The sequence below is a fragment of the Rhamphochromis longiceps genome, linkage group LG6 (assembly GCF_057381845.1).
Source record: "Rhamphochromis longiceps isolate RC_006_pf linkage group LG6, R_longiceps_female_GT1.1, whole genome shotgun sequence".
NCBI lineage: Eukaryota > Metazoa > Chordata > Actinopteri > Cichliformes > Cichlidae > Rhamphochromis > Rhamphochromis longiceps.
Genome location: NC_140562.1, coordinates 37,902,240 through 37,926,673, shown reverse-complemented (window position 1 = coordinate 37,926,673; position 24,434 = coordinate 37,902,240). Strand labels below are relative to the sequence as shown.

At 40.2% G+C, this 24,434-nt stretch overlaps 1 protein-coding gene across 1 annotated transcript; it reads left to right on the top strand.

Annotated features, from left to right (window-relative positions):
• Nucleotides 1-334: 334 nt before the first annotated feature.
• ccdc85al (coiled-coil domain containing 85A, like) lies at nt 335-23,968 on the top strand. Its single transcript, XM_085410604.1, has 4 exons — nt 335-1,747; nt 3,034-4,132; nt 20,341-20,398; nt 22,913-23,968. Exons 1-4 carry the CDS (start codon nt 1,502-1,504, stop codon nt 22,929-22,931), a joined length of 1,422 nt encoding a protein of 473 aa, XP_085266730.1. The 5' UTR covers nt 335-1,501; the 3' UTR covers nt 22,932-23,968.
• The last annotated feature ends 466 nt before the right edge of the window (nt 23,969-24,434 follow it).

Genomic DNA, 24,434 nt, shown 5'->3' with positions numbered 1-24,434 from the left:
GTACGTCATGCTTAGCGTATGCAGCGGAAGCGTACAACTATGGGAAAATGAGTTGTTTAGATCCGCTGCAGCAGTAACGTAAGCTCCGATAATCTCGGAGTTGTAGAAAGTGTTATGTCCACCGAAAATTTTGTACTGTGTGATAACGTGTTGTTCGACAGTTGTGCGGGACTTGTATTATCTCACTGTACTGACACATGTACATTGATGTACTAATGAGTATTTCAGCTGTATGCCACTTTTCTTCTACTTTACTAAATTTCAGAGAGAAATAATGAACCACATGCTTTGCCTTATATATATTTCGAAAGTTACTGTTAATTTCAAATATATGATTTTTTTTAAAAATTGTTTCCTACACACAGTCGTCAATATGTTCAAAAATGAACAAATGGTTAACGGTTACTACCCATTCTTGGTTTTTAGAGTTCATTACTATTTCTACTACTACTACTCACTTCTATTAACGTGGTGTAGTTGGGGTGTATAAAAGAAGAAAACAAATAGATGAACATCAACAAAAGCATTATTACTATTATTATTATTTATTTTTTGTGCTCAAATATGGGGACTTTTGGTCCAAACCACTTAATATAGCTACACCATACCTACCTATTTCCCACAGAGGAAAGTTCCGGTATCTAAAATATCAGCGGCTTACAATTTGAAAATCACAGACAGTAATTTAAACTTAAAGGACTACACGGTGCAACATGAGGCAGTCGAGTGAGGTTACGGACATCAGTGGATAGCCTGTTGTTAAGTTTTAGAGTATAACCTGTAAACCTGATTATTAATTCATTTATTATTATTATATTTTGGCGCTTATACAGCCTATGTTTTCTCCTAAATCGTCACACTTGCAGAAATTATGTCGTTTGGAGAAAGTACCAGAATCTTAACTTCAGAGTACCCCCTGTAATTTCAAGCGAATCCGAGAGGTAATTAACGAAGCATTTCAGAACAGTTTGCAATAATTTTGAACGTTAGGTGGCGCTGCAACCAAACTATGATTTCGGTGAGGCTCAAGCCCCCGGAGGGAGAGACCTGGAGAGAGAGAGGGAGAGAAAGGGGAGAGCTGTTTCCTCTCCCTGTGTTTCTGCTGTGCACAGCGTACTATCTCCTCTTTCTCACAGTGTGCTGAGCCTAGATGCGGCAGGTGTGTGTGTAAACCGAAGCTTTTCTCACTTTGACCACCTGACCGACAGAATCTGGATTCTAATGCATATCGGCTGCGCACAGAGTCCATTTCGGCTGTGAGGATGTTGCAGTGATAGTAGAGCATCTTCTCCGCTGTATCGCGCCCAGCCGGCATCGTCAGCTGTTGCTCTAGGAAGAGAGTGGAAGAGTGGGGAGCAACAGAAAAGGCCAAACTATGCGACTGATTTACAATCCGTAACCGTTTCCACCCTAAGTCGACCGGGGAGCGGATGCGAGCAGAGGTTGCCAGCGAGCCTCTAAGTATTTTCTGCTCTTTGTCGGTACCGGAGGAGCTGTGCCAATGGAGAAAGCGACTCCACCGCCCCAGCCTGGGCTTCAGCTCTCGATAGCGAAGACTGAAAGTCCAGCAGAGGACATCTCCGGTCTGACTGACGAGGAACTGCTCAAGTGGACCAAGGAGGATCTGGTGCGCCGACTCAGGCGGTCTGAGGCCGACAAGATGAGCGTGATTCTGGACCACGGGAATCTCATCCGGGAGGTCAATCGTAGCCTCCAGCTGCACTTAAACGAAATCAGGGGGCTGAAGGTGAGGGGGCGCGCATCGGTGAAGGATGAGATCATAGGCTTGGAGCACACCTGAGAACGCGCATAGCAGGAGCAATGCTCTGCTGTTTAGAGAGCGCCTCTGCAAACATGGTGTGAGAATAGATGGTATATCTGAAGTTCAGTGTGCCATTTCATGGGTCATATGCGATCATTTGGGTTTAGATGGATGTAAAGTATATGTGCAGTTTTGCACATGCAGGAGCTAATAAAAGCCTCTAGTTTCCATTTTAACTTTTTTGAGGTGGGAAATACGGGCTTTTAAAGTGAACTAAAAAGGGAAGGGATGTTTGTGCTTGTTAGCAAAATCAATACCAAGCTGTGCCCTTTCCACTCAGATAGAGCAATGACGAGTAGGTTTCACTTAAAAATGCTTTCTTCTAACAGTAATGTCCGTCAATAAATCAGTGGATTTGTTCATGCAGTGCTCAAATCTGATCTTGTCTTCGCATACTTTAGATTCCTAAAAAAATTCCTTCACATAAATCTACAGCAAGTGGAACACAGAATCGAGTGGCAGATGCTCTGAAACTGTATGCAGGCTTTCTCCATTTCAGTAACCTTTACCCAGTGCCTTCATTTTCTAATAAAATAATTATTGCACAGTGTCCACAGTGTTTACAGTTAAATTCTGAGAATCAGCCTGGGGTTGTCTCAGCTGAAGCACATCGGGATCATTTGCTTTTCTTGGAGACCTCGTCACCTCTCCACCCATCCAAGCAGCCTAATTACACAGGAAAGAGCTGGAGGGTACAAAAGGGGGAGTAAGTAGGAGATGGAGGATAGCGGAGAGTTAAGTTGTTACAGAAGAGGAGAAAAGAAGGAGGTCTCTTGGAGGTGAAGAAAGAATCCTTAAGTAAATGTTGCTTAGTATGAAATGTTTATGACCTTGCCTCATTTCTGTGTGGCCTTTTCCTGTCCTCCAGATGATTCTAATTTACATTATGTATTTCACATGGTACACAGTGAGTCACTGCATTTATGGGAAAGGACGTAGGATTAGGATTTAATTTCATTATGATTGCATACACCATTTGATTGCTATCTGAAAGAGCAGTGAAATGTATTCAAATTGCACAATGGCTTGAGTGATTTAGTCGAAGTTAAGTAACCCATGAAAAATGACTTTGTTTTGCAACATTTCAAAAACTAATTTGTGTTCCTTAAGGAGCATTTTTTTTCCTCAGGCTTTCTGGTTCATACACGTAAACTGTGTGTCGCTCTTTTCTAATTTCTAAATTTCTATTATTTCTCTTCTTGCTTTCACAGGACATTAACCAGAAGCTGCAGGAGGACAATCGTGAGCTGCGGGACTTGTGCTGCTTCTTAGATGATGATCGTCAAAAAGGAAAGCGTGTGTCCAGAGAGTGGCAGCGTCTCGGACGTTACAGTGCCAGCATAATGCGTAAAGAGGTGACCCTCTACCTCCAGAAACTCAAGGAGCTAGAGCTTCGACAAGAAGAGGTAATCCGGGAGAACCTGGAGCTGAAGGAGCTCTGTCTTCTACTGGATGAAGAAAAGGGGGTAGTAGGTGGTGGAGGTGGCATTGGAGGAAGTGGAGGTGGAGGCAGTGTGGGAATGGGAGGGTGCCGTAACTCCATAGACAGCCAGAATAGCTTGCTGCTAGTGCCTGGCCAGGGGTTGCTAATGAGAGACGTAGGGGATGGAAGCAGCACTTCCAGTGCAGGGAGTGCTGACAGCTCTGATCACCTTCACCATAAACAGCCTCACCTGGCTGCAGGAGTGGGTGGGGTTGGCAGTGGTGGGGAAAAAGGAAGCCCTGAGCTTCTACATAAACCCAGGTGTAGCAGCATCAGTGGAATAGGAGGTGTAATTGGAGGAGACAGGGAGGTGTCCAGTCCTGATCACCCAGCTGGGCGCCATCGGAGTACAAGCCTGGAGTACCCATACACCCTCCCTCAGCTCTGCCGGCCCCGCTGCGGCTCTATATCTGTGCCTGACCATAGTCGGGTCATGCGGGGCCTTAGTCCCGAAAAATATGGAAGGAACGTGGGCCACCGAAGTCCGGAGCAGCACCCCAAGCACCACAGCTCTGACCTCGTCCTGGGCCAGAGGCAGCACTTCCTAGGTCAGGGAGGCACCGGGGAGCTCTATCAGCGGCACAACAGGAGCAGCATAAGTAGTACAGGATGCGGAAGCCCAGAGCCCCGGCAGGCACATTTGGGGACTGGAGAGCACCATGAAAAGGGCTGTTTCATCCAGGGGGGCAGCCCGGAAACTCACAGGCACCAGTACAGCATGAGCCCTGACCATGTGAAGTTTGGCAGCCCAGTGAGAGAAGGGCAGAGGAGGCCGGCTGGAGACGAGCTGTCACCACATCATCGGAGCATCTATAATGGCATGAATGGTAGGTTTATTTGTGCCTTGTGATGTGATCATATATACTGACCTTCTATTTAACACCTAGTTTTTCCATGCACACACCCCCTTAAAGTCACGTGGATGATGTTGCCCTTGCTTGTCTTTTAAACATAAAACATATAGCAAGCTGAAATAAACTGAATTATACACCTGAATGAGTGGCAGGTTCATCAGAAGGAGACACTATATCAAAATAAGTTGAACTGCCAAACATACCGTCTTACTTATTGCACTTATTATGAGCATATATAAAGGCTAATATATATTCAAGTGTTTACATGTTTTCTACACCTTAGTCACTAAGTTACTAAATCAATGTCCATACTCTGAAGACTCTGGAGCTCCAAAACCCCATACTTTTATTCTCTCTAATTGCTTTGCATGATTTAACATTGAAAATAATACCTATTTACCTCATACTGGGCCTTGATGCTTCTCTCTACTCCATATGAAATTAGCTGTTTTTTGTCATTGTCTTCCCTTAAGGTCAACTTAGCTTTTTTTTTGCCTCTCATAAAGAGAAAGTTTGGATAACAAACTCATCTCTTCACAGCTGAGTGCCCAGGATGGCCATATTAAGGATATTCCCTCTCAAGCATTTAAAACAGCCTGAAGCCTGAAGCTTTTAGCTCACAGGGATTACTTGTATATAGAGTGACCTAATTATTTGAAACTTCGGCCAAGCTACGTATAAGTCAAAAAGGAATTTAGGCTAAATACAGTCAAAACTCTTAATTTTTTCTGTATCAGACTATTTGTTGATATTGCAGAAAATTTGTTTTAATATTTACCAGTTTCTTCTGTTTTATACTTAAGATTTATTACCATTAAATTTATATACTATCAGTGCTACTTTTGGGGGGCATATTGAGATGCTTCCTATACAGATGGTGAAGGTTGAATAGTGTGAAATATTGTAATCAAATAAATATCTCAACATATATAGATATACAAATATACAGCCATGTGCCCAGACATACTTAAGGATGAAAAGTGTAGCATTTCAGGGTTTAGTGTTACAGTTTGTTATAGCATAGAGGTGTTTTTTTCTCTGTAAACGCAGACATTTTCGAAAATGAGATTTACAGGTTAGTTTGGAATTGGAATGCACTTGTTTGATTGAGAAAACTGAGATACTCATGCTTATTCTGACTGCTGCAAAATTTACAGCATTATTGATTTTTTTTTTTCATTTCAAGAGAAATGTGGGCTGACTCAGGACAAACTGAGAAAAAACACAGGCGTTATATGAATCTTTCCAGCTCGAATGATCCACGCACAAATTTGAGTTGTAGCATTGCAACTGTTGCCACACAATGATGAATAAACCTATTAAATGATGAATTACCTCTAAATCTTTGCTCCATTTGCATCCATCTCTGAGAGATCGTGGGGAGCTAAGGATGATGAGGAGGACGAAAAATCAAAGTACCAACTTGGCTGCTGTTTAAATACCCCACAGTGGCTGATAATGATTTCTGGAGTCCGGGGGAAAAAGTGCTGAGTGGCACAGAGCTCTCAGATGCTAAAGGACAAATTCCTCAAGGTGAAATATCTACCTGACTTTGCAATATAAGCTTGAAATTACAAGAGAAACAGAAACAATTTGCACAGAGCAAACTCAACTTTTATAGCGAGGATTTTAACTGTTTTTGTTACCAAATGATGAGTCATTTATGCCAATTGGATTATTATATGTTTACCTAACAATATGCACTTAAAAACTTTACAACTTCAAAGAGGTAGTACACAGATCTTTACATATGAACCTCAGTTTACAAGTCACAACATTTGGTTGCTTTTGAGCAGTTTTGTGGGCAGGGATAGCTTAGTAAGTAGAGTGGTGATCGGAAGGTCGGGGGTTTAAATCCACTACCCTGAGGTACCCCTGAGCAAGGTACCATCCCTACACACTGCTCCCCTGGTGCCCAGTGGCTGCCCACTGCTTCACAGAGTGAATGGGTTAAATCCAGAGAGGAATTTCCCCACGGGGATCAATAAAGTATACATAAAATAAAATCTGACAAGTGACCTATTGGTGTCATGAGGGCAGCATGGTGGCACGGTGGTTAGCACTGTTGCCCCACAGCAAGAAGGTCCTGAGTTCGACGTAATCTGGCCGAGGCATTCCTGTGTGCAGTTTGCATGTGGCTTTTAACTTTTTGTGGCACTGATTATTTGATAATACTAACAATGTCTGCCTCCAGAGACACCTGAAATTAAAGCACTAAATGGCCAGTGAATGCATTTTAAGATCCACAGTAGAGCCATGGTGACCTCAGAAACTACTGTACAGTATCAAGCATGCTCTCTTCAGCCATTTTGCAATCTCTATGGATTGCGCTGGATTATTATAAAGACACACACAACTTTGATTTGGATCATAATTCTGTTTCTATTTTAAGGCTCAGCGCAAACTGTAGCTCTATGAGAGATTTCAATCTTGATGTAACCTGAAACCCATATGATGTCTGCAAAAGCCACGCCACATTAATGCCTCACAAATCCTTAACTGGAAAATGTTGTGAGTGCACAGGGCCTGGTAGTTTGCCAACTGTGGCATAACTGTTGTGAACTTAGCTCGGAGTGAAATACATGCACCAAATAGCCGTTAACCAGGGCCGTAAAGACTTCATTAGGCCTGTGTATGACAGCGGTTGAGTATGTGTGTGCCTTGTGTGAAGTCATATTGGTATATCATAGTTTGTCATCTGTCGCAATTGATGTTTATCTCCATCATGAACTTGTCGCTACAGGGCCTCCATGCCTCCACTAACCTGACAAGGGAACTAACTTTAAGTGTCACTATAGGATATTTACACTTAGATAGAGACATGCAATCAACACGTTGCCACAGGATGATGCTTTTTCTGAAGTTAACACAAAAATATCACCCATCTGATGCTGGCGGATTAGGATACACTAAAATGCCACTTAAACTAATACAACTGAAGGAGAATGAAAAAGACAAGAAAGATGAGTAGATACAGAAAAAAAGATGTGTGGGGTAGGAAACGTAAAGAGAGCAGATTTGTTGTGATATCCCTTTGTGTCATACACTGACCTAACCTTGCTGCCATGTCCTTTTTTGGATGAAGAGGAAATTTAATTCCTGTTACGATGTAGTACACTCCACTCGCTTGGATTATCCTCTAAGCCCTTTGCACAGCATTATTTCATTTTTTATGATCTTGCATGTATGCTTGTGTGTGTGTGTGTGTGTATGTTTGTGTGATTTGGGTGGATGTGCTAAAGTGTCCCAGGGTCAGTGTAGCGATGAGGGTTTATTTTCTGACAAATGAATGACTCATATTGATGTAAAACTCAACAGTAGCGAAGCTCAGGCCATTTAAATTCCTGACAAAATCCACAAAGAAAGCAAAACAACACTCTGACCTCTGTAGCCTTTTAATACAATCTGCTGCAACATCTTTCAGGAAGCTTATCACACATAGCTTATTCTCTCATTGTTACAGTCAGGAGGAAGGAATACCAACAAAATGAAAGTACTCGTGCTTTTACTTTGGTTCAACTCCGAGTTTCTGCTTGAAGAAAATAACCATTATCTTATTTTCTCATCTTGATGACATATATCCAAAAGTATATTGACTCATTTATATATAAAAAGGGCATTACAAGAAATTACAAATAAAATCAGTGCATGGCACTATAAGCTTTAACCTCCTAAAACCCGAACTCTTCCATAGCATGCATTTTTAATTTCTCTTTGATATTTGGTCACACTGGGGCCCGATGAATGTAAAAACAAAGAATTACCAGATTTTTGTTAACCTTATTTTTGTTTTTAAGAAAAGTAAGAACCACATATGAGCATATTCGTTTAACATTTTGATAGAACAGTAGCAGTATAATGTCCTCATAAGTGGATATCAGGCCTTTGTAGAGCAAAATTCAGTATTTTGGTCTAAATAACCCAAAATGTGATGTCCACATATGTGGACGCCAGGTCCCACGAGGTTAAAGCAGCAGTAATTATTGGCTTGCAAATATTAAATTGCAGTAAAAATTAAAGGCCGTTTTGACTTTGTATGCGATGAGGAGCTTTACAAATAATCAGTAACAGCAAAAGATCAATTTGACTCATAGCACAAATATCTGCCTCGTGATAAAATCCCTCTCTGATACTAATCAGCCATGAACACTACAGTCTCCTGACCCAGACAGCAGGGATGAATGTTCACTAAGCCTACAGGATCTCTGCACTGCAGAGGGTCTTCTTCAAAAAAAAGAGGAGAGACTTAATCATGTTTTCTGCTTTAGCAATCACATGTTCTGCATATTAGCTTAAGCTGCTCAGATGATCAGGAGGAGAAAAATAGGCTGCATGAGAAAAGAAAAGATGGTGCAGTGTGTGGGGAAACCTTTGCTCTATTTTCTTACAGTACATACAGTACTGCAGATGTGTGGCACTCTGTGTACTGTATTTGTAGTTTGCTTGAAAAGTGTGTGTTTGTGATAAAGACAAAGCCATGCTTTTTTTAGCCAGTGACTGCTACTTTATTCTTAGTTGTTTTAATGAAATAGCTCAGTTTGATGTGATACACGCGTTGCCTTCTCAGGTGACAGATCAAAATAAAGATACAGTATAATGTCTAGCATTGTAATGCAAGCTAGTGCTACATAATGGCTAAACCACAGATATATGAGGCTCTCATGTAATATTTGATATCAGTTTAGACAGAATATTAGTAAACCCATATTAGCCTTCCAAATATCAATAAAGCTTCATTTTTTTTGCTAGGCTATAGTGTTATAGTGCATGCATTTAATTTGAATGTCAGCAAAATATAATTCCTGTTTGGATGATTTGCTTACACTCGAATAAGAAACAGCATATAGGTGTAATATTTTGGTGTTTTATTGTTTATATATATAATAGAAAGTCTAACCCATTAGTCTGACAAATCTAATGTTATGGCAGGTAATGGGTTTGGTGGAGCATAAAATTTGTACTAAAGAGCCGCTAAAGTTAGCTGAAACTCTAATATAGTAACATCCACCCCCCACACAGTGGGGAAAAATAATACACAGTAGAAATGCTGAAGAAAGCATTTTCTAATAAAACCCCATGAAACAACCATAAAATAATAAACAGCAACTTATTCATTCTCTCAAAGAAAATGGAAAGAGCTCAGATAATATCTTTTAAAGTCTTGGATTTAGCTAATTAGCAAGACATCAGCTCAACATTACCCTAAGTTAGAGTACATACACAGTTTATTCCAGCACCTATAGTTTAGTGTTGTAATTTTTTTTAATTGAAGAAACATAGAACAGATTTATGGCACACAACTACATACCTTTACATGTTTTCCTATTTAGGTATCAAATAATGTTCCATTTAGGATTTCTCTTGGGTACTCCCAGCCCGTTCACACTCCCGAGGCGTAATATAATGATGATTTGTCAAGTCCCGCGGTGTTCCTGAGGAACGTGAAAGGTGACCGCCTGCGTTCTTATGCTACGCGCCGGGTTATGGACGAAATCCAGTAGAATAAGGCTCCTGTGGTAATACACATTCCAGCCATGTATTCCATCCCTAACCTTAACCAGCACTTTAATGATGTTAGATAGTGTTTTCCAAAGCGATTTAAGTAAAACAAACATACATGTGTAGATTCATTCCAAACGGTTTTCTCATTTGTCCGATCTTGTAATCTAGGGACGTGTTGGGTACCCGGAAGCGTAACATATTGACGATTTGTCACCTAGCGTAAAATGTTACGCTTTGGGAGTGAGAACGTGTTGGTACTCCACATTTCTAGTGAGAATTACTATCCGGGAACCACATGACCATCCAATGGCATACAAATTGACCAATGAGGTCTATAATATTTTTTTTACAAATAACTTGATGAATGCCACAAACTGAAATAATTCAGTCAAACCCTAAAGTTGTTTTGTATTCTGCAAGTGCTGCTCAAACCTTTACCTTGTGATTACATTTAAAAAAGAAATAGTTTTCAAAATACTCTCAACTAAACACATTTTTCTATCCTACTTCAGGCTTGTGGCTATTTTATAAAATCTCTCGCTATAAACCTCTCTTATTTTTCTTTTTTATATACTCAAGAGGAACTGACACGCTCTGGTCTTCCATTCTCGAGCATGTGATCGAATTAGCAAAGACCAATCCACTCTTTCATTCCATCTGTTAATCTCTATAATTGTGGCATTAGTTCAGACTGTCCAGCTCCTCTGGCTGCTGCTTAGAAGTGCTGCTGCCTGTCAGTGCAACAGGAAATCATCACTGAAGCTGTGGTCTCAGATAATGTTCTCCCTCGCCAGTGTCGTTGAAAAGCTAGTCTCTCTCTCTCTCTTTCTCACTCTCACTCTCCCTCTCTCACCATCCTAATTGGCTGCCAGTGTGAACAACCAGCTGTCACAAAGAGAGAAAACTCTGATTACAAAGCCCTGTTTCGGGAGGATGTAGTGTTTGCCAGACTGAGCTAAGGAAAGAGGGTTGAGGAAGTATTTGAGTGGATTACTGGCTGTTTTCTTCCCCTCCTTCTCTCCCTCGTTCTGTCTTCCTCTCTATAATACATCTTTTTTTGTTCCTCTTGCTCCACTCTATCCTCTTCTTCCTTGCTTGTCTGCCAAGGCGATGGATGGAAAGCATCCCTTGAAAATTTGTCAAGTCTCGCAGTCTAAGCGGCCTGGGGAAACTCAAATGTTTGTCACAGCTGCTTGGTATGAAAGGATTTAGGGGAGCATTAGGCTGGTGTAAGTCAAATGGAATAATATTATAACCAGACAGTCTCATCTGCCCTGCCATTCCAGCGTTACCTTTCAGGACTTCTTGAACTTGCTTACACGACAAATGCCGCGAAGACCAACTAATTCTTATTCTAGCAGTTTTTTGTTTTACATTCTATAACTCATTTTAAAATCCCATGGCATTGGATCTTTCTGCAAATAAGAGATGAATGTTTAATTTACAAGTTGAGTAGGCATCCCCTTATTGATGTCTTCTATCATTAAAAAATTGGTTAAAATTTCAAAGATGCTTTAGAGTTAAGGCCATCAGAGACATTCAATTCTCAAGGTGGATGACTTCATCTGCAGAGGGGAAAATGTTACTTTTAAATGTTATCATGGCCTTTGAATTTGTAATCACATCTGAGACCAATTATCCCAAACACCCTTGCCTATAGGCCATCAGAGCAGCTATTAACCCAGGAGTGCATGATTAGGCATTTTGTTTATCTTCCACTGGTGCATATCATTGTCATTTTTAATCAAGCTGCTCTAAGCTTTGTCAGTTTAAAGCCTCCTCCTCCTGGATGCAGCAAAAAGCCGTATATTGCCTCTGCAACTCTCAGACAATGCCAGATCCACACAAATACTCATGACAGTGGTAATGTCAATGGGAAATGGGGTGTAAAATGTGTCTAACATAAAAACAAAAATTGTTTTCAGCAGACTAAATTATAAATTAGAGAAAGGAAAGGAGGATGATTTTGTGCTGCAGATTTAGAAGAGAAGAGCACATAATCAAACGTCTTTCCATGCATAGAATCACATTGTCATACACTGTGGCGTGACTGATGTTATGATTATGGGTTCATAAAGAAAAAACCCATAAGAAGATAACTCAGAATTTTTGATTATGTCGGGCATTTAACTATTCGAGGATTCTCCTAAACATTTCCCCCGCAGCAGCTCGTAAGTGGCTCTTTGAGTTATGAAGGAGGCTGCTTGGCGCATACTAGCGTTGCTCCGGCTCAAACCCCAGAGGTATGTGACAAATGTTGCACAGTAGCCCCACTCATCCGGTAGACATGCAAACCCAGTGGAATGGAGAGCAGTCTTTGTCCTCTTACGCCATGCCAGTGGGGAACAGCCCACTGAGCTGAGAGGAAATTAGCTTGCTAGGCCAGGTAATTAACTGAAAGTTGAGTGGCTGCCATGTATGAGGGCAAGAGTGGGCCTGAGGGAATTTCTCACAGTCCCAGAGTCACCAGCAGTAACCACATTTTGCTACTGTTACATTTACTTCAGTTCTAGCTGTGTGCCATTCTGAGAGCTGTCAGTCTGAGGGTATCAGGCAATGAGGTGCGAGACAAGGAGGAAAGTGAAGCTGGACAGATAGACCTAAGTGAAGCATGGGAAGTATGCAGGTGAGGCTGCGAGAAGAGGGCTTGGTACATTTGCATACATTTTGTGAGCATTAGCTTAGTGATCACATAAATTACATATTAAATTAAGGTTAATTTACCTTCATGTTCGCTGGCAGCAAATCTGTGGCTAATGTGGTCACATATTTCTGGACAATGTTAAAAGTATAGCAGTGTAATATTAATCAGCAAGTCAGGGGTGCAAAGTCAGACAAAATGCTTTTACTTTCTTTCTGAAAGTAACATGTGACAATTTCACATTTCTATTAAAAATATCTGTCATGTTGCTTATTAATTATTTGTTTTAAATGATTTGAACCTGTCTTCAATTGTTTTAGCCTGCTTTTAAATGCTCATTCGATCAGTTAAATAGATTTTTTAACTTCTTCTCCCCCAAAAAAACCACAAACAAAAGTTCCATTTTTTACTTTAAACAAAATTGGCTGCCTTAAAAACTACAAGTAGTTAAATCAAATTAAAATTCTTTGGTCCCCCCTTTAAAACACAGAAATATTCTGAGATGATTTAACAGCATCTCAGAATCAAGCTGTAACAGCACGTAGTAAGTAGTGAGGAATCCTGTCTTCATTGCAAAAAGCCACATTTATGTTGGTTGTTGCGTAATCAAAATATAAACCTCTGTTTTGGTTCATCTGTCATTATCACTGGTCATGCCCGACAAAGTATGCCTCCGTTTTTAAAGCCCCTGATTGTGTTCCATTACACAACTTAAATTTTATGTTTGTGAATTCAACTTTTAATCTTCAAGAGAAACAACGTATTATTAATTCTTTATAAGGGCTCAAAGTCTTGTGTAGGGCTCATATAGCTTGTCTGTGGTTTATGTCAGTTGTTGTGCATTGTCATTGGTCATAGCACGCTGCTGCTCCTATCGGAGTGATGGCTTTTATAGCTCAGCTGTCTGTTAAAAATGAGATAACTTATCAGGAATATAGCATGTTGAAAGGATGCAGTTATCTACTTCCTGGGGCATAAATTAGCTAATGCCCATTTTGTGTGTTTGAGGTAATGGTTTTCCTGATTTACAATAAGGCACGTGTGGAGCTTCCATTACTTTACATTATGTTAGACCATGAAATGATTGGCACCACTGTCATTATATTTATGCCGTTATCTCTTACTAGTTCTCTTTCAGCGATGTCTTTTGGTCTGTGAGATTTCCTCTCCGAGATATTTAAATCAATTTTATTACCCCGACCCCCCACTGCTCCAGACTGACTGGCTCATTTCCTTTACAGTTATACTAAAAGGTACATTTAATCATTTAATTACCTGGCTTTGTGAGAACTTGAGCTGCAAATAAAGCATCTAGTACACAGAATTTCTCTGGTTGCTTTAAATGACAATTGATGGTCAATAGTGACCTGAAATGATAACACAATGATGAGTTTCCCAGTAGAAACATCCTTATTTCGATCTCTTAATATTCCGCTAAGCCCATCTTTTTATCCTTTATTAATAAGTGCTAACAAAATCTTATTTTCACTTGTTCATGTGAGAAGAGCTATGTGAGAATATGGGGGGGTGTAAGAGCAGAATGTAAAATCACATCCACACGTCGATGTTAAAGTAGACTTAATACTGGCTCATCCTTAACACTCAAATTGACAGATGGTTACCTGTGCTCTATATTGCATTATATTGTTTTGAAGAAAATGCACAAATTGTTACAGTGCATTGCATTATTTTCAGCTAAATCTAAAGGGCTTTTAATATGACACAAATGCAAAAAAAGCATTATTGTTGTTTTTAATAGCAAAGGAAGGGACAGCCTGAAAATGTGTAAACAAGTTTCAGCCCCAGGGCATGGGTCATCGATGTCCCAAGGCTTTTGGAAGATGAAAAGCAAGACCCTTTAAATGCAGACCCTTTGTGTCACGCAAAACCGCAAAGAATTCTGGGATATTTGAATATCTAATTCAGAGCTGATGAAATTACCAGTATTGTTTCCCATCCCCACCCCTCTAACTGGCACACGCATCGCAATCCTCTATACGCTGCTCTGTGCCCGGTCTGTTATATTATTCATCAGCACTGTGGTGTGATGGGTGGTGACATGTTAAAATAGAGCAACAGCAGTTTATCTTGTGAATGTCTGCTTAAATATTTAATTTGCCTTTTGAGGATCATAGCAAAACACTACGGCAGTGCATGGAACAACAACCAGCTCTTGTAGAACTCGAGGATGTGGAGCTTCAACACAGAAGACAAAAGAGGCAGAAGAAAAATTAGAGGCTACAGTTTCTATCTATAAACCATCATGAAAGAAGTCTCCTTCGTTCATAAAGTTAATGTCTTCAATTTAACTACATTTTGCCATAATTTAAGCACTGCTCTGTCAACGTAACTGAACAGGCTTGTGATTCAAGAAGCGATGTCTTTGCACGTGTTTGCACGTTGTTTCGTGAGTATGCACCGTCTATTTGATGTATGTATTTCTTTCTGAAAGCACACACAAATGCAAACACACACACAGACATCCCTCGTAGGCTCGATCAGCCAAAGGGGCGCCAATTATTCACCTCTATTCCAGCGAGTTTCATGCTCTCGTGTCTCTGTGGTCTATTTCAGCTGAACGGTGAGCCATGCAGCAGACACATAGGCTTCAAGTTATTTGCTGTTTCTCCCTGCTGCCGTCACTTACTCTGTTACAGGTCTCATGCCTCAGTTGGCCATTGCAGATTTATCATAGCAACGCGGTAAAAAAAGGCAGCTTAAATTAGGGAGGTATTGCTAAAAGCCAGAAGTAGATAAATGTATATGTTAAAAAAGAAGAATAGAGAAGAACAATCTCAACCAATAACACTAGACTGAAAAATCTTCTCTTAAAAGTAGTGAGTGACTGATTTGTAGGTTACTGACTTACTACTGGGTTTAGTGTCACCTAAAATTGAAAGAAATACTTTATGTTGAAAGTAAGTATTTTTTTAATATAGCATTAAATTGATCAGGAATGTTGTCAGTGACAGTTAATAATTATTGATATCACTAATTACATGTTCTCTTTGATTAGTGACATTTCAGGCCAAGTTGCAAAGAAGGCAGTCATATCAAGGCACAGGCATTGGCCAGTCTCAGGTATTATCTTTTATGTGAAACTCTACCTAAAAAGCCTGGAATCACTTCTTTACTGTTCATGCTGAGACCGGAGTTTGTCGGTACCATTACTGAGAACCTGTGTGGCCTCTGTTTTCCAAAGTGCACACTGTGATGTTTATGCCCTCTTGCTCAGTTGTGCACCATGTCCTCCCAATTCTCTTGCTATTCTGGTTAGAGCCAGTTTGTACCGTTCTGTGATGCGTGTAGTGCACACTGTTTTTAGCAATATCTCTCATGGCTTTATTGCTTAGAACAAAGATGCTGTGTTGATTTTCAGAAGTTCTCCTTCTTCCATTTTAGGAGTGCAATCAAACCTGCAAAGGCAGCTTCTCCAGGTGCTCAAAGAGCTGAATTTATTGCTGTGATAGAATGATTGAATTCATGATTTAACTAGCATTAGGCCTACATTGTGTGCTGAAAAACAGGGGCAATATTTGCTGTGTAAGGTGTTGATATGCCATTAAAAATCACGTATGATACGTATATGTTATTGTATTAAACATGCTTTGTCGTAGATAAAAACAAATGTCCTTTTATTGAAAAAGACAAAAAGAAACAAAACAATTTCAATTTCTTGGTGAATCAAGCTTTTTGGTGTACACTGTCACACCACGAGCTCAGTTGTTGTTTGTGAAATCTAGTAAGCAGATTTTTTTTTTTCTAATAAAGCTAATTTATCTTCTCATCTAATGCTAATCTTTTTTGTGTGAATTCTAATAACATAATTCATTATTTTCAGGCAGTAATATTCAGATATTTAAAGCAAAGTTCAAAACTATGTTGCTGTGGAGTGGCTGGAGCTGTCATAGGGCCAAAGGTGGGGAACATTTTGGACAGGCTGCTAGTCTGTCACAGGGTAAGCACAAGGACGGGGAACCACACACTCACATCTAAACCTGTGGCAAATTTGCAATCACCTATTCACCTAACAAGCAAGTCTTTGAACTGTGGGAATACCTTGGAAAGAATCCACACAGGCGCAGGGAGAACATGCAAACTCCAAACAGAATGGTCCCAGCTCGGCACCAGAACCTTTCCTTTACTGTGAGACTAGCCACTGCACCACTATTTAAAACACAGTCTTTAAGCGTGACAAAACAGTCCTGCAAAACAACAAAATTCAGTGTTGTTCTCTCGTTGTGTAATTTTACTGATTTAAAAGATAAGAACAGGCTGTGATAGCCTGGTGAAACCAAGCGTAACCAATTAGCATGTTGTTGCTGCTATATAGTGCTGCAGGGATGACCAAGCAGAACTGAAGTGGTACGAGCTTGAAGTCTGGTCTCACAAGACTGGGCATGGCCAAGCACAGACTTGACTCCACAAATACCCTGCATGTTCCTCTTTTCATTTGGTGTATGTATTATGGCCATGCATAATGTTATGCATTCTGAGCTTGCCATCACGCTCCAAAGTCGCACATAACAGCACAGACTTCAGCTGCCTGAGGGACATTAAAACAAGCTGCTCTCCTGCCAGATAGCTTCACTGACTGACTGACTGACTCTAGTTGTCTGTCTGACTGCCAGCTAAACGGAAGGTCACTGATCTACCATGCATCTCAACGGGCTTTCCTGCCCAGCCAGCCTGAATAATTTATATGGCAGATTTTTAGAAGATCTGAGGGAATGGCCACGTGAAATTACCTTGCATTGATTCTGTAAATTGAGAGAAGGAGAGAGAGAGATGAATAGAAAGCAACAGATCAAGGAGGACTGCGAGATGAGTAGTCCTGGGAGCAGGTTCATGTGTTTACTGGCTTGATTCACATGTCAATAAAAACTTGATTACCGGTTTTGATAAATTATACAGATACCGTCATTCTGATTTGTTTTTGCAGCTCCTTTATTGTTATTGCTCAAAGCCAGCCTTCTTGAATAATTTTCAAGCAATTTTCATCAAAAAAGAGTCTTTATTTTGTTAACAAAGTGTTAAAAGGTTTTGCAGCTTCTTTATGAAGTGCAGGATTATGAGTTATATAAAGTTAATAATTTGGTGTCTGGTTGCTAAGGGAAAAGGGCTATATTCAGTATGGGAGCAGCTTCTCCCAAGTCAATCTTGCAGATCTCTTTGAGGGGAAATTTGGAGGCTTTGGTGTACAGAAGCAAAATTTATGAGAGCTTACCCCCCCCCCCCCCCCCATATTATTCTAGACTAATCATATTATCTATATACTTGACCCACTGTTAACCCCCTTCCCTCTACACATCTCTCGCATGCGGTTAAATCCAATTTTGGTTTTAACATCAGGCTTCCCCATAACAGAAACAAACACCGCCTAAGTTTATTGCATGTTTTCTCACATCGTAACTTTCCTTGAAAAGGTCACAGGTGCTGGTTAGAATTCAGGAGGAGCAAGTTTAATTAGACGCTAATCAAGTTCTTTTAAAGGGATTCTCTGAATTTTGGCACACAGCTGGTGTGTAAACTGACCTGCACCATCACAAGGCAGCAGTTTATAATCCTGTGACCTGTGTGTGTGAAAGCTGACCTTGAGACAGCAAATCCATTCAAGCCAATTGTTTCTGTGAGTTACGCAGCTTGAATCGAGTTACTTCAAGCTAACATGGTTGAATGGTTGAACGAAAAACTTTTGTTTCTCCTGTGTTTTTTCCAGGAATATTCTTCACTTCTAGTTGTCTTTATAGTGTGATGCAATTGAATTCAATTTTATTTATCTAGCCCCAAATAACAACCACAAACACCTCAAGGCATTATAGATTTATACAGTGACTATATATCATTTGCTAACATAACCAGCCTGAAAGAGTCATGTAAAGATGTGTATCGATACTGCCTTTTAATGCTTTTTCTTGCCACTCTTGATCCTGACTAGATAAAGAATAGTCAAATTGTTTACATTAAAAAAAACCTGAAAATTCGATTTTATAATTGTTCTATAGTAACAAAGCCATTCTGAGTGGGAACATGCCACATTGAAACTCATGAAACACATATCCTAGGCATCCTAAGCTCTTAGCTCAGGAACAGAGGTGGCTTGAATAGGGAACACATGAAACTAATCATATGTAGTATGTGTTTGTATGTAGAAGTAGTAATAAAGGGCATATTAAATTTTGGGCTGATACAAACAACAAAAATTCAAGGCTGACCTTTAATGACTTTCATCCTTAGATATATGCTAAAGTAAATTTTAGCATTAATACAAACCTGGATTCTGCAACTGCCCACAGACCATGTTCAGAGTAACATCTTTCAAGTGTAGAAAAAGTCTAAATACAGTAAATATTGGCTTCACCTGTGTTAGCTGTGTGAGTAGAGAACAGTGCATGTGATGATGTACTTTTTTTAAACCCTGTTTGTGAGCTTTAGCCGTGAAATCAGTCCCATTCCCCACATGCTGACCTCCAAGTGAAAATACCCCCCAGCCCACTGCTGCATCTACCCAACACTTTAAAGGAGTTTTCATATCTCTGTGTTATCCTGCCTTGTTCCCTGATGACCACACTAAGGGAAGGGGCAGGGAACATAGTGAAAGTGGCTACTGGAATCTTTTGCACAACTTGGCGGTCACAAGAGCATTATAAATCTTTAATGTGAGATGTTAGAGCGCCAAGGAGAGGAAATGTGCTGAAAACATGATTATGGACTCATGGGGAGGAAGAAACCGCTGGCTAGGAGAGAAAGAGATAGAGATATCAAGCAAGGGAGCAAGGATAAAAGAATTTTGAAGGGCAAAAGAGGTAAAGAGGGATAACATTTTTTTTTTTTTGCAAAGTTTGGTCTGCTTATAGCAAAAACATTATTGCACTGCTTTACCGAGTTGTGATCAGAACTTCTCACAGAGCCATTTAAGTATGACAGGAAACCCAGGAAAAGGATTTCAAAATGACGTCAAGAGCTTTCCTTGTGTTTAGGAAGAGCAAAGTTGATTGCAATGGCGTGTTCTCCTTTGAAGGTGCAACAGTTTCACTTGCAGAGAGTGAAGTGAGCTACAACCCGCATAATCTGACAGTGGGGTAAGCAAAAATATGCTAAACTAGCACATCTATCTAACCATTACAAAGAAAAAATAATCAGCCATAAAAAGGCTTAAACCTCTGTTTGGAATTTGCCTTCCAGGTCACCTCAGTCTAGATGTTATCTTATAGGAGAGAAACTACCCTGAGGTACCCCTGAGCAAGGTACCCTCCCTACACACTGCTCCCTTGGGTTTGGATTGGTAGCTGCCCACTGCTTCACTGAGTGAATGGGTTAAATGCAGAGCGTAATTTCAGTACAGGAAATTAATAAAGTATACAAAAAGTAAGTGACCGTCTGATTCATATTTGTTTAGTTTACGAAATAAAACCTAAGAAAAGATATTATTTCAAAAGGCGCTGTCTCCATGCTGCTTCTGCTTTAAATAGGTCACAGCAACAAATAATACTTCATTTGGATCTTGTCTTATGTGGTCTAATCAGAGACGTCAAGCGTGCACTGTGCGCCTCCGTTGTGAAGTACAATCCACCAGTCAAACCTGTTTCGTGTGAACTTGAGCTGGAAATTGATTGACTGCCTCACTAATCCAAATCATGCCTGCTCACCTTGAAACAAGTCTAATAACGCAGGTGCATTTTGTCTTCTGAACTTGCAGCAAAAAGGTGATTGTGTTTTTTCTCTAAAATGCCAAATTTTCCAGAGTCTCTCATTCTGCTCAGTCACTATGCAGGGTGGGCATGTGCTGATTGGCGCCACTGTTCTAATAACAAACTTGCTGCATTCCCAGTTTGATTTCCGACATATAATTTAGCTAATAACAGAAGCTGCTACTCCATTAACATGTTTTATTTATTAGTCATGTTTCCTTGCTTTTGCAGTCTAACCAGACAGACATCAACTCTAAATCATTAGACTAATGAGACAATCCAGTCTTGTCAAAACAACACATTCAAGTCTCTTCCTCTGTCTCGTTCCTCTTCCTTTTTTGTCACAGCTTTGATATCAGCCGGCTGCTGCACCAACAACTGTAGAAATGTCAAGCTATGGGACAGGTAAGAATCCCTCTCCACCTTGTTTCTTTTTCATAAACTTTTTTTGTGTGCGTTAATTAGAATCTCTGAAAGAAGAAGAACAGCTAATGAAGGTCATTGTCTCTTCTTTCCACAAGGGCCCATAATCCTGTAATTAGCTCCTATTATTCTATTTTGCCATACAGTGTGCTGCTTCCTTTAGCTTGCGTCTTGAAACCTATTTAGTCGGATGGAGGGATTTACATTAGAAGGATTTACATGAATAAATAATGGACTCTTTCAGTCAGGAGTGTTTGAAATACATACAAAACTATTTGGACTTTATTCTCTTGCTAATCAGTAGGTAATCTGGATCTGAACCTGATCACAACAGATCCTGTGTCATTGCAGGGTCATTCCGTGACTTAGTCTGGTGCACTCCCTCCAGATGAGTAATGTGTTGGCATGCTTGATCTAGCCCAGGTGTAATCACAGTGGGTTTGCTGTGGGACTACAGAGTTAGAGGTGACCTTCTTCTGTCCCCGTATGCCATCCTACATCTTCAATCAGGCCCAGCGGGAGGCCGAGATGGTTGTGTTAATATTTAATGACCGCGAGACAAGACGTACCTCCCCCTAGAGGACAGTTGGGGCCCCCCTTGGCCACCCTTGTCGTTGTTTAGTACACCAACACACACAAACTGTAACTACAAGCCACATGCGTGCTTATTCCCCCACACATGAACTTCTCTAACATGCATATTAAGGACTGTTTGTCCTTTTTCTTTGCATTCGTTTTTTTCAATCCATCACCTTCTACAAAAAGAAAAGAATAAAGTGTACTTTTTGTCAGAAGATGATTTGCAAGCTCAGAAAAGGCAACAAGGATGTGCTAAGAATGCGGACTGCAGTCAGGCCTTCTGGTCGTCCCTTGGCTCTCCACTGAGGTGGAGACAGACGCAGGCAGGAACAAAGGAATCTGTCACTGATAAGTAACACAAAAACCTGCAGAGATGAACATCTTACTCGCTCAAACTCTCTCTCTTGCTTGCTCTCTGTCCCCCTCTCTCTCTTTCAGTCGGTCCCCTCAACAGACTAACAGCTAATAGCTATTTATTTATGCATCTTTTTTTGAGAACATGCAAAGAATAAATGGCTTTGAGAATCAGGGCTCAAATTTCTTTGTTGAAAGCTCACTCACATTTACAACTGTCGACATTGCAAACTATTGTAAGAAAAGACTGCCTTCAAGGTTAAACAGTGGAAATAAGAAGCTGGTGACCTGTACTTGTCCAGCAACAAAATACAGGCAATCGGGCCTTTTTCCACACAACAAATATTGACAGAAAACAAGACTGTGCGTAAAATGTGTGATGATTTTATTCCATTTAACTCTGTCATGTTCATTCTTGCTCACTGTCATGCTGTCATGGCTTACTGGGACTCTTAGATAGAACTGAACCAGCATTATCATTGTTAGAAACATCTGTTTTTCCTAACATAACAAGGAAAACTGCAAATATAGAAATAATTAACATAGCAATATATCTGTTACAGCTCCTATTTATCATTTAAAGCCGTATATATATTTTTAATTAATGTCCTGTTCCGTCACCTGCACACTGAATAGGATTTTGAATTACACATGCTGTAACGCCCAAGCTTGAGATTAGTGAAACACTATCCCATACCACTTGAAAAATTCCTTCTTCTCAGGCAAATGAATGTGTTGCAGTACAGTGAATAAGAAGGATGTTATGTTTGCTGTTTGTTTTTTTGTTTTTTTTTTTAATTTTTGTGGATTTATATATTAAAGTCAATGTAAAAAAAACAACTTTATTTATCCCCAAGGGGCAATTAAGATAGATGATACCTTGCATACAATACATACAATACACAAACATCACATTGGGGAGACAGGTCAGGCTATGTAGCACTGGCTGGTTGACCACATGAGCAGTGACCCGAACTGAAACCACAGAAAATGCACAACATGAGGAAAGACGAGGAGAAAAAAAGAACTCCCCCCAAAATAAACTACAAGATTTTGAGAACTTCCAAAATATAAGATACAAAACAGCTAGGACAAGCTACAAAAACACTGCAGACACTTCTGCCCAAACAAACTGGTATACAGTGCGTATATATACTTAGCCCTTAGCTCTCAGGTTTATCAGATCGGTCTGGGATGAAAAATGCCTTCCAAAATCAATCCGGTTGGTTTTTGACATTTGCTTAGGTGTTTCTGTTATTGTGTTTGAGATTTAAAAAGTTTAAAAAGATTTAAAAAGTTAAGATATTCAATACTAAGCTATTACAAACAAAGAACTCTTGAAATGAAGAGTCTCACAACCTAAGCATACCCCAGTCACAGCGAGCACAGTCACCCCTGTGACCTCACACTCACTGATTTCAGATATTTTCCCAAACACACATCATTGTTTCAGTTCGTTTTTATTTGTTCTAAAATGTCGCTCAGTTTGATAAAATGTATGTTTTCAGACCTGCTTTTAGTTTTTAGTTAACTGCAATGGCATGTCTGTCTTTTCCTGTGCAGCTTTGACGCTTCCTCTTGACCCCAACTTGGCGACCCACGCCTCTCAAAGGGAGGACGGGTTGCAGTGAGACAGCCCTCCTGCATCTCAGGCCTTGATGGACACAAGCGCCCCTGGATGCCACCTTCCACAGCTCCGGATGGTCTGTAGTCCACGGCCTCATCCATTTGCTACAGCCGTTAAACAGCCTGCCTCCATGTTTTCATTTCTACATATCGAGAGTTTGAGCAGACAGGGGTGGGAGTTTTTTCTTTTTTTTCTTGAATGATATCAGTTTAGTTGGTAAAAACTTGTGATGACTGCTACACCTAAATGGAAATCTCTCCCGGCCAACCGAGACATGGCTACCTCCTGGAGAGCACCCAGAGAGAAAGTGAGAGAGGCTGTGGATTGGTGTGAGTAGATGAAAAGGACTTTGCACTGTATGTGCTGCTACTCTCTGTTTACAAATGCAGATCACTGGTGGAGAAGCACATAAACCTTTCTATATCCTGCTGTTAAAAAACTTATTTTCCTACACTCTCCCATTTTTTTCTGCTCCCGCCTCCCCCCGCTGTCATCGTTAGAAGTGATCTTCAGTATGTGTAATGAGACTGGTGTAATCTAATGCTCTGTCTCTCAATCTACAAATCCAGATGATCACATGATTGCCATCGTCTCCTCTCTCATTCATACTAAAAATTCAGAACTCTTTCAGCCATTTCAACTGACGGTAAAAATAAGACAAAATTGTATATGTCAAAGATGTTCTAGCAAAGAAAAAAAACACATCCTCTTCCTGTGTCTTAAACCAAGATGGTCAACATTACTAGCTGCTGACAGATGTTCTTATTCTATGAGATGCAATGTTCAGGTGTAATTTTTCTTTTTGTATTATCTTCTTTGCTCCCTCAAAGCGCCTATATTTAAGCTGGGGAGAAGATTATACATTTCTCCATGTTGTTTTTTTTACAAGTCCAAGTAAAAAGTAGATTATTGGATTAGTTTTCTATATATCTATATATATAAATACTATATGACTATTATTTTTGACTTACTGGTATTAGAACTATTATATGAAAATGCATATGATACAGTATATCAAATAATAAATAGACTTCTTTATCTAAAAGTGGATTGTTGGTTCGATTTTTATTTGTGTGCTGATTGCGTGAGTGAGCTTTGCAGTTAAACGTCAGGTTGGAGTATAAGTTGTTTCACAGCTGCTGTAAATCAAAAGTTAACCCTTTAAACCCTAACCCGTCACCGGTGACGGTTAACATTTTTAGTAAGGGTGGGCAACTCCAGGCCTCGAGGGCCGGTGTCCTGCAGGTTTTAGATCTCACCCTGGGTCAACACACCTGAATCAAATGATTAGTTCATTACCAGGCCTCTGGAGAACTTCAAGACATGTTGAGGAGGCAATTTAGCCATTTAAATCAGCTGTGTTGGATCAAGGACACATCTAAAACCTGCAGGACACCGGCCCTCGAGGCCTGGAGTTGCCTTCCCCTGGTTTAAAGGGTAAATTAGGTCAGGTTTTAA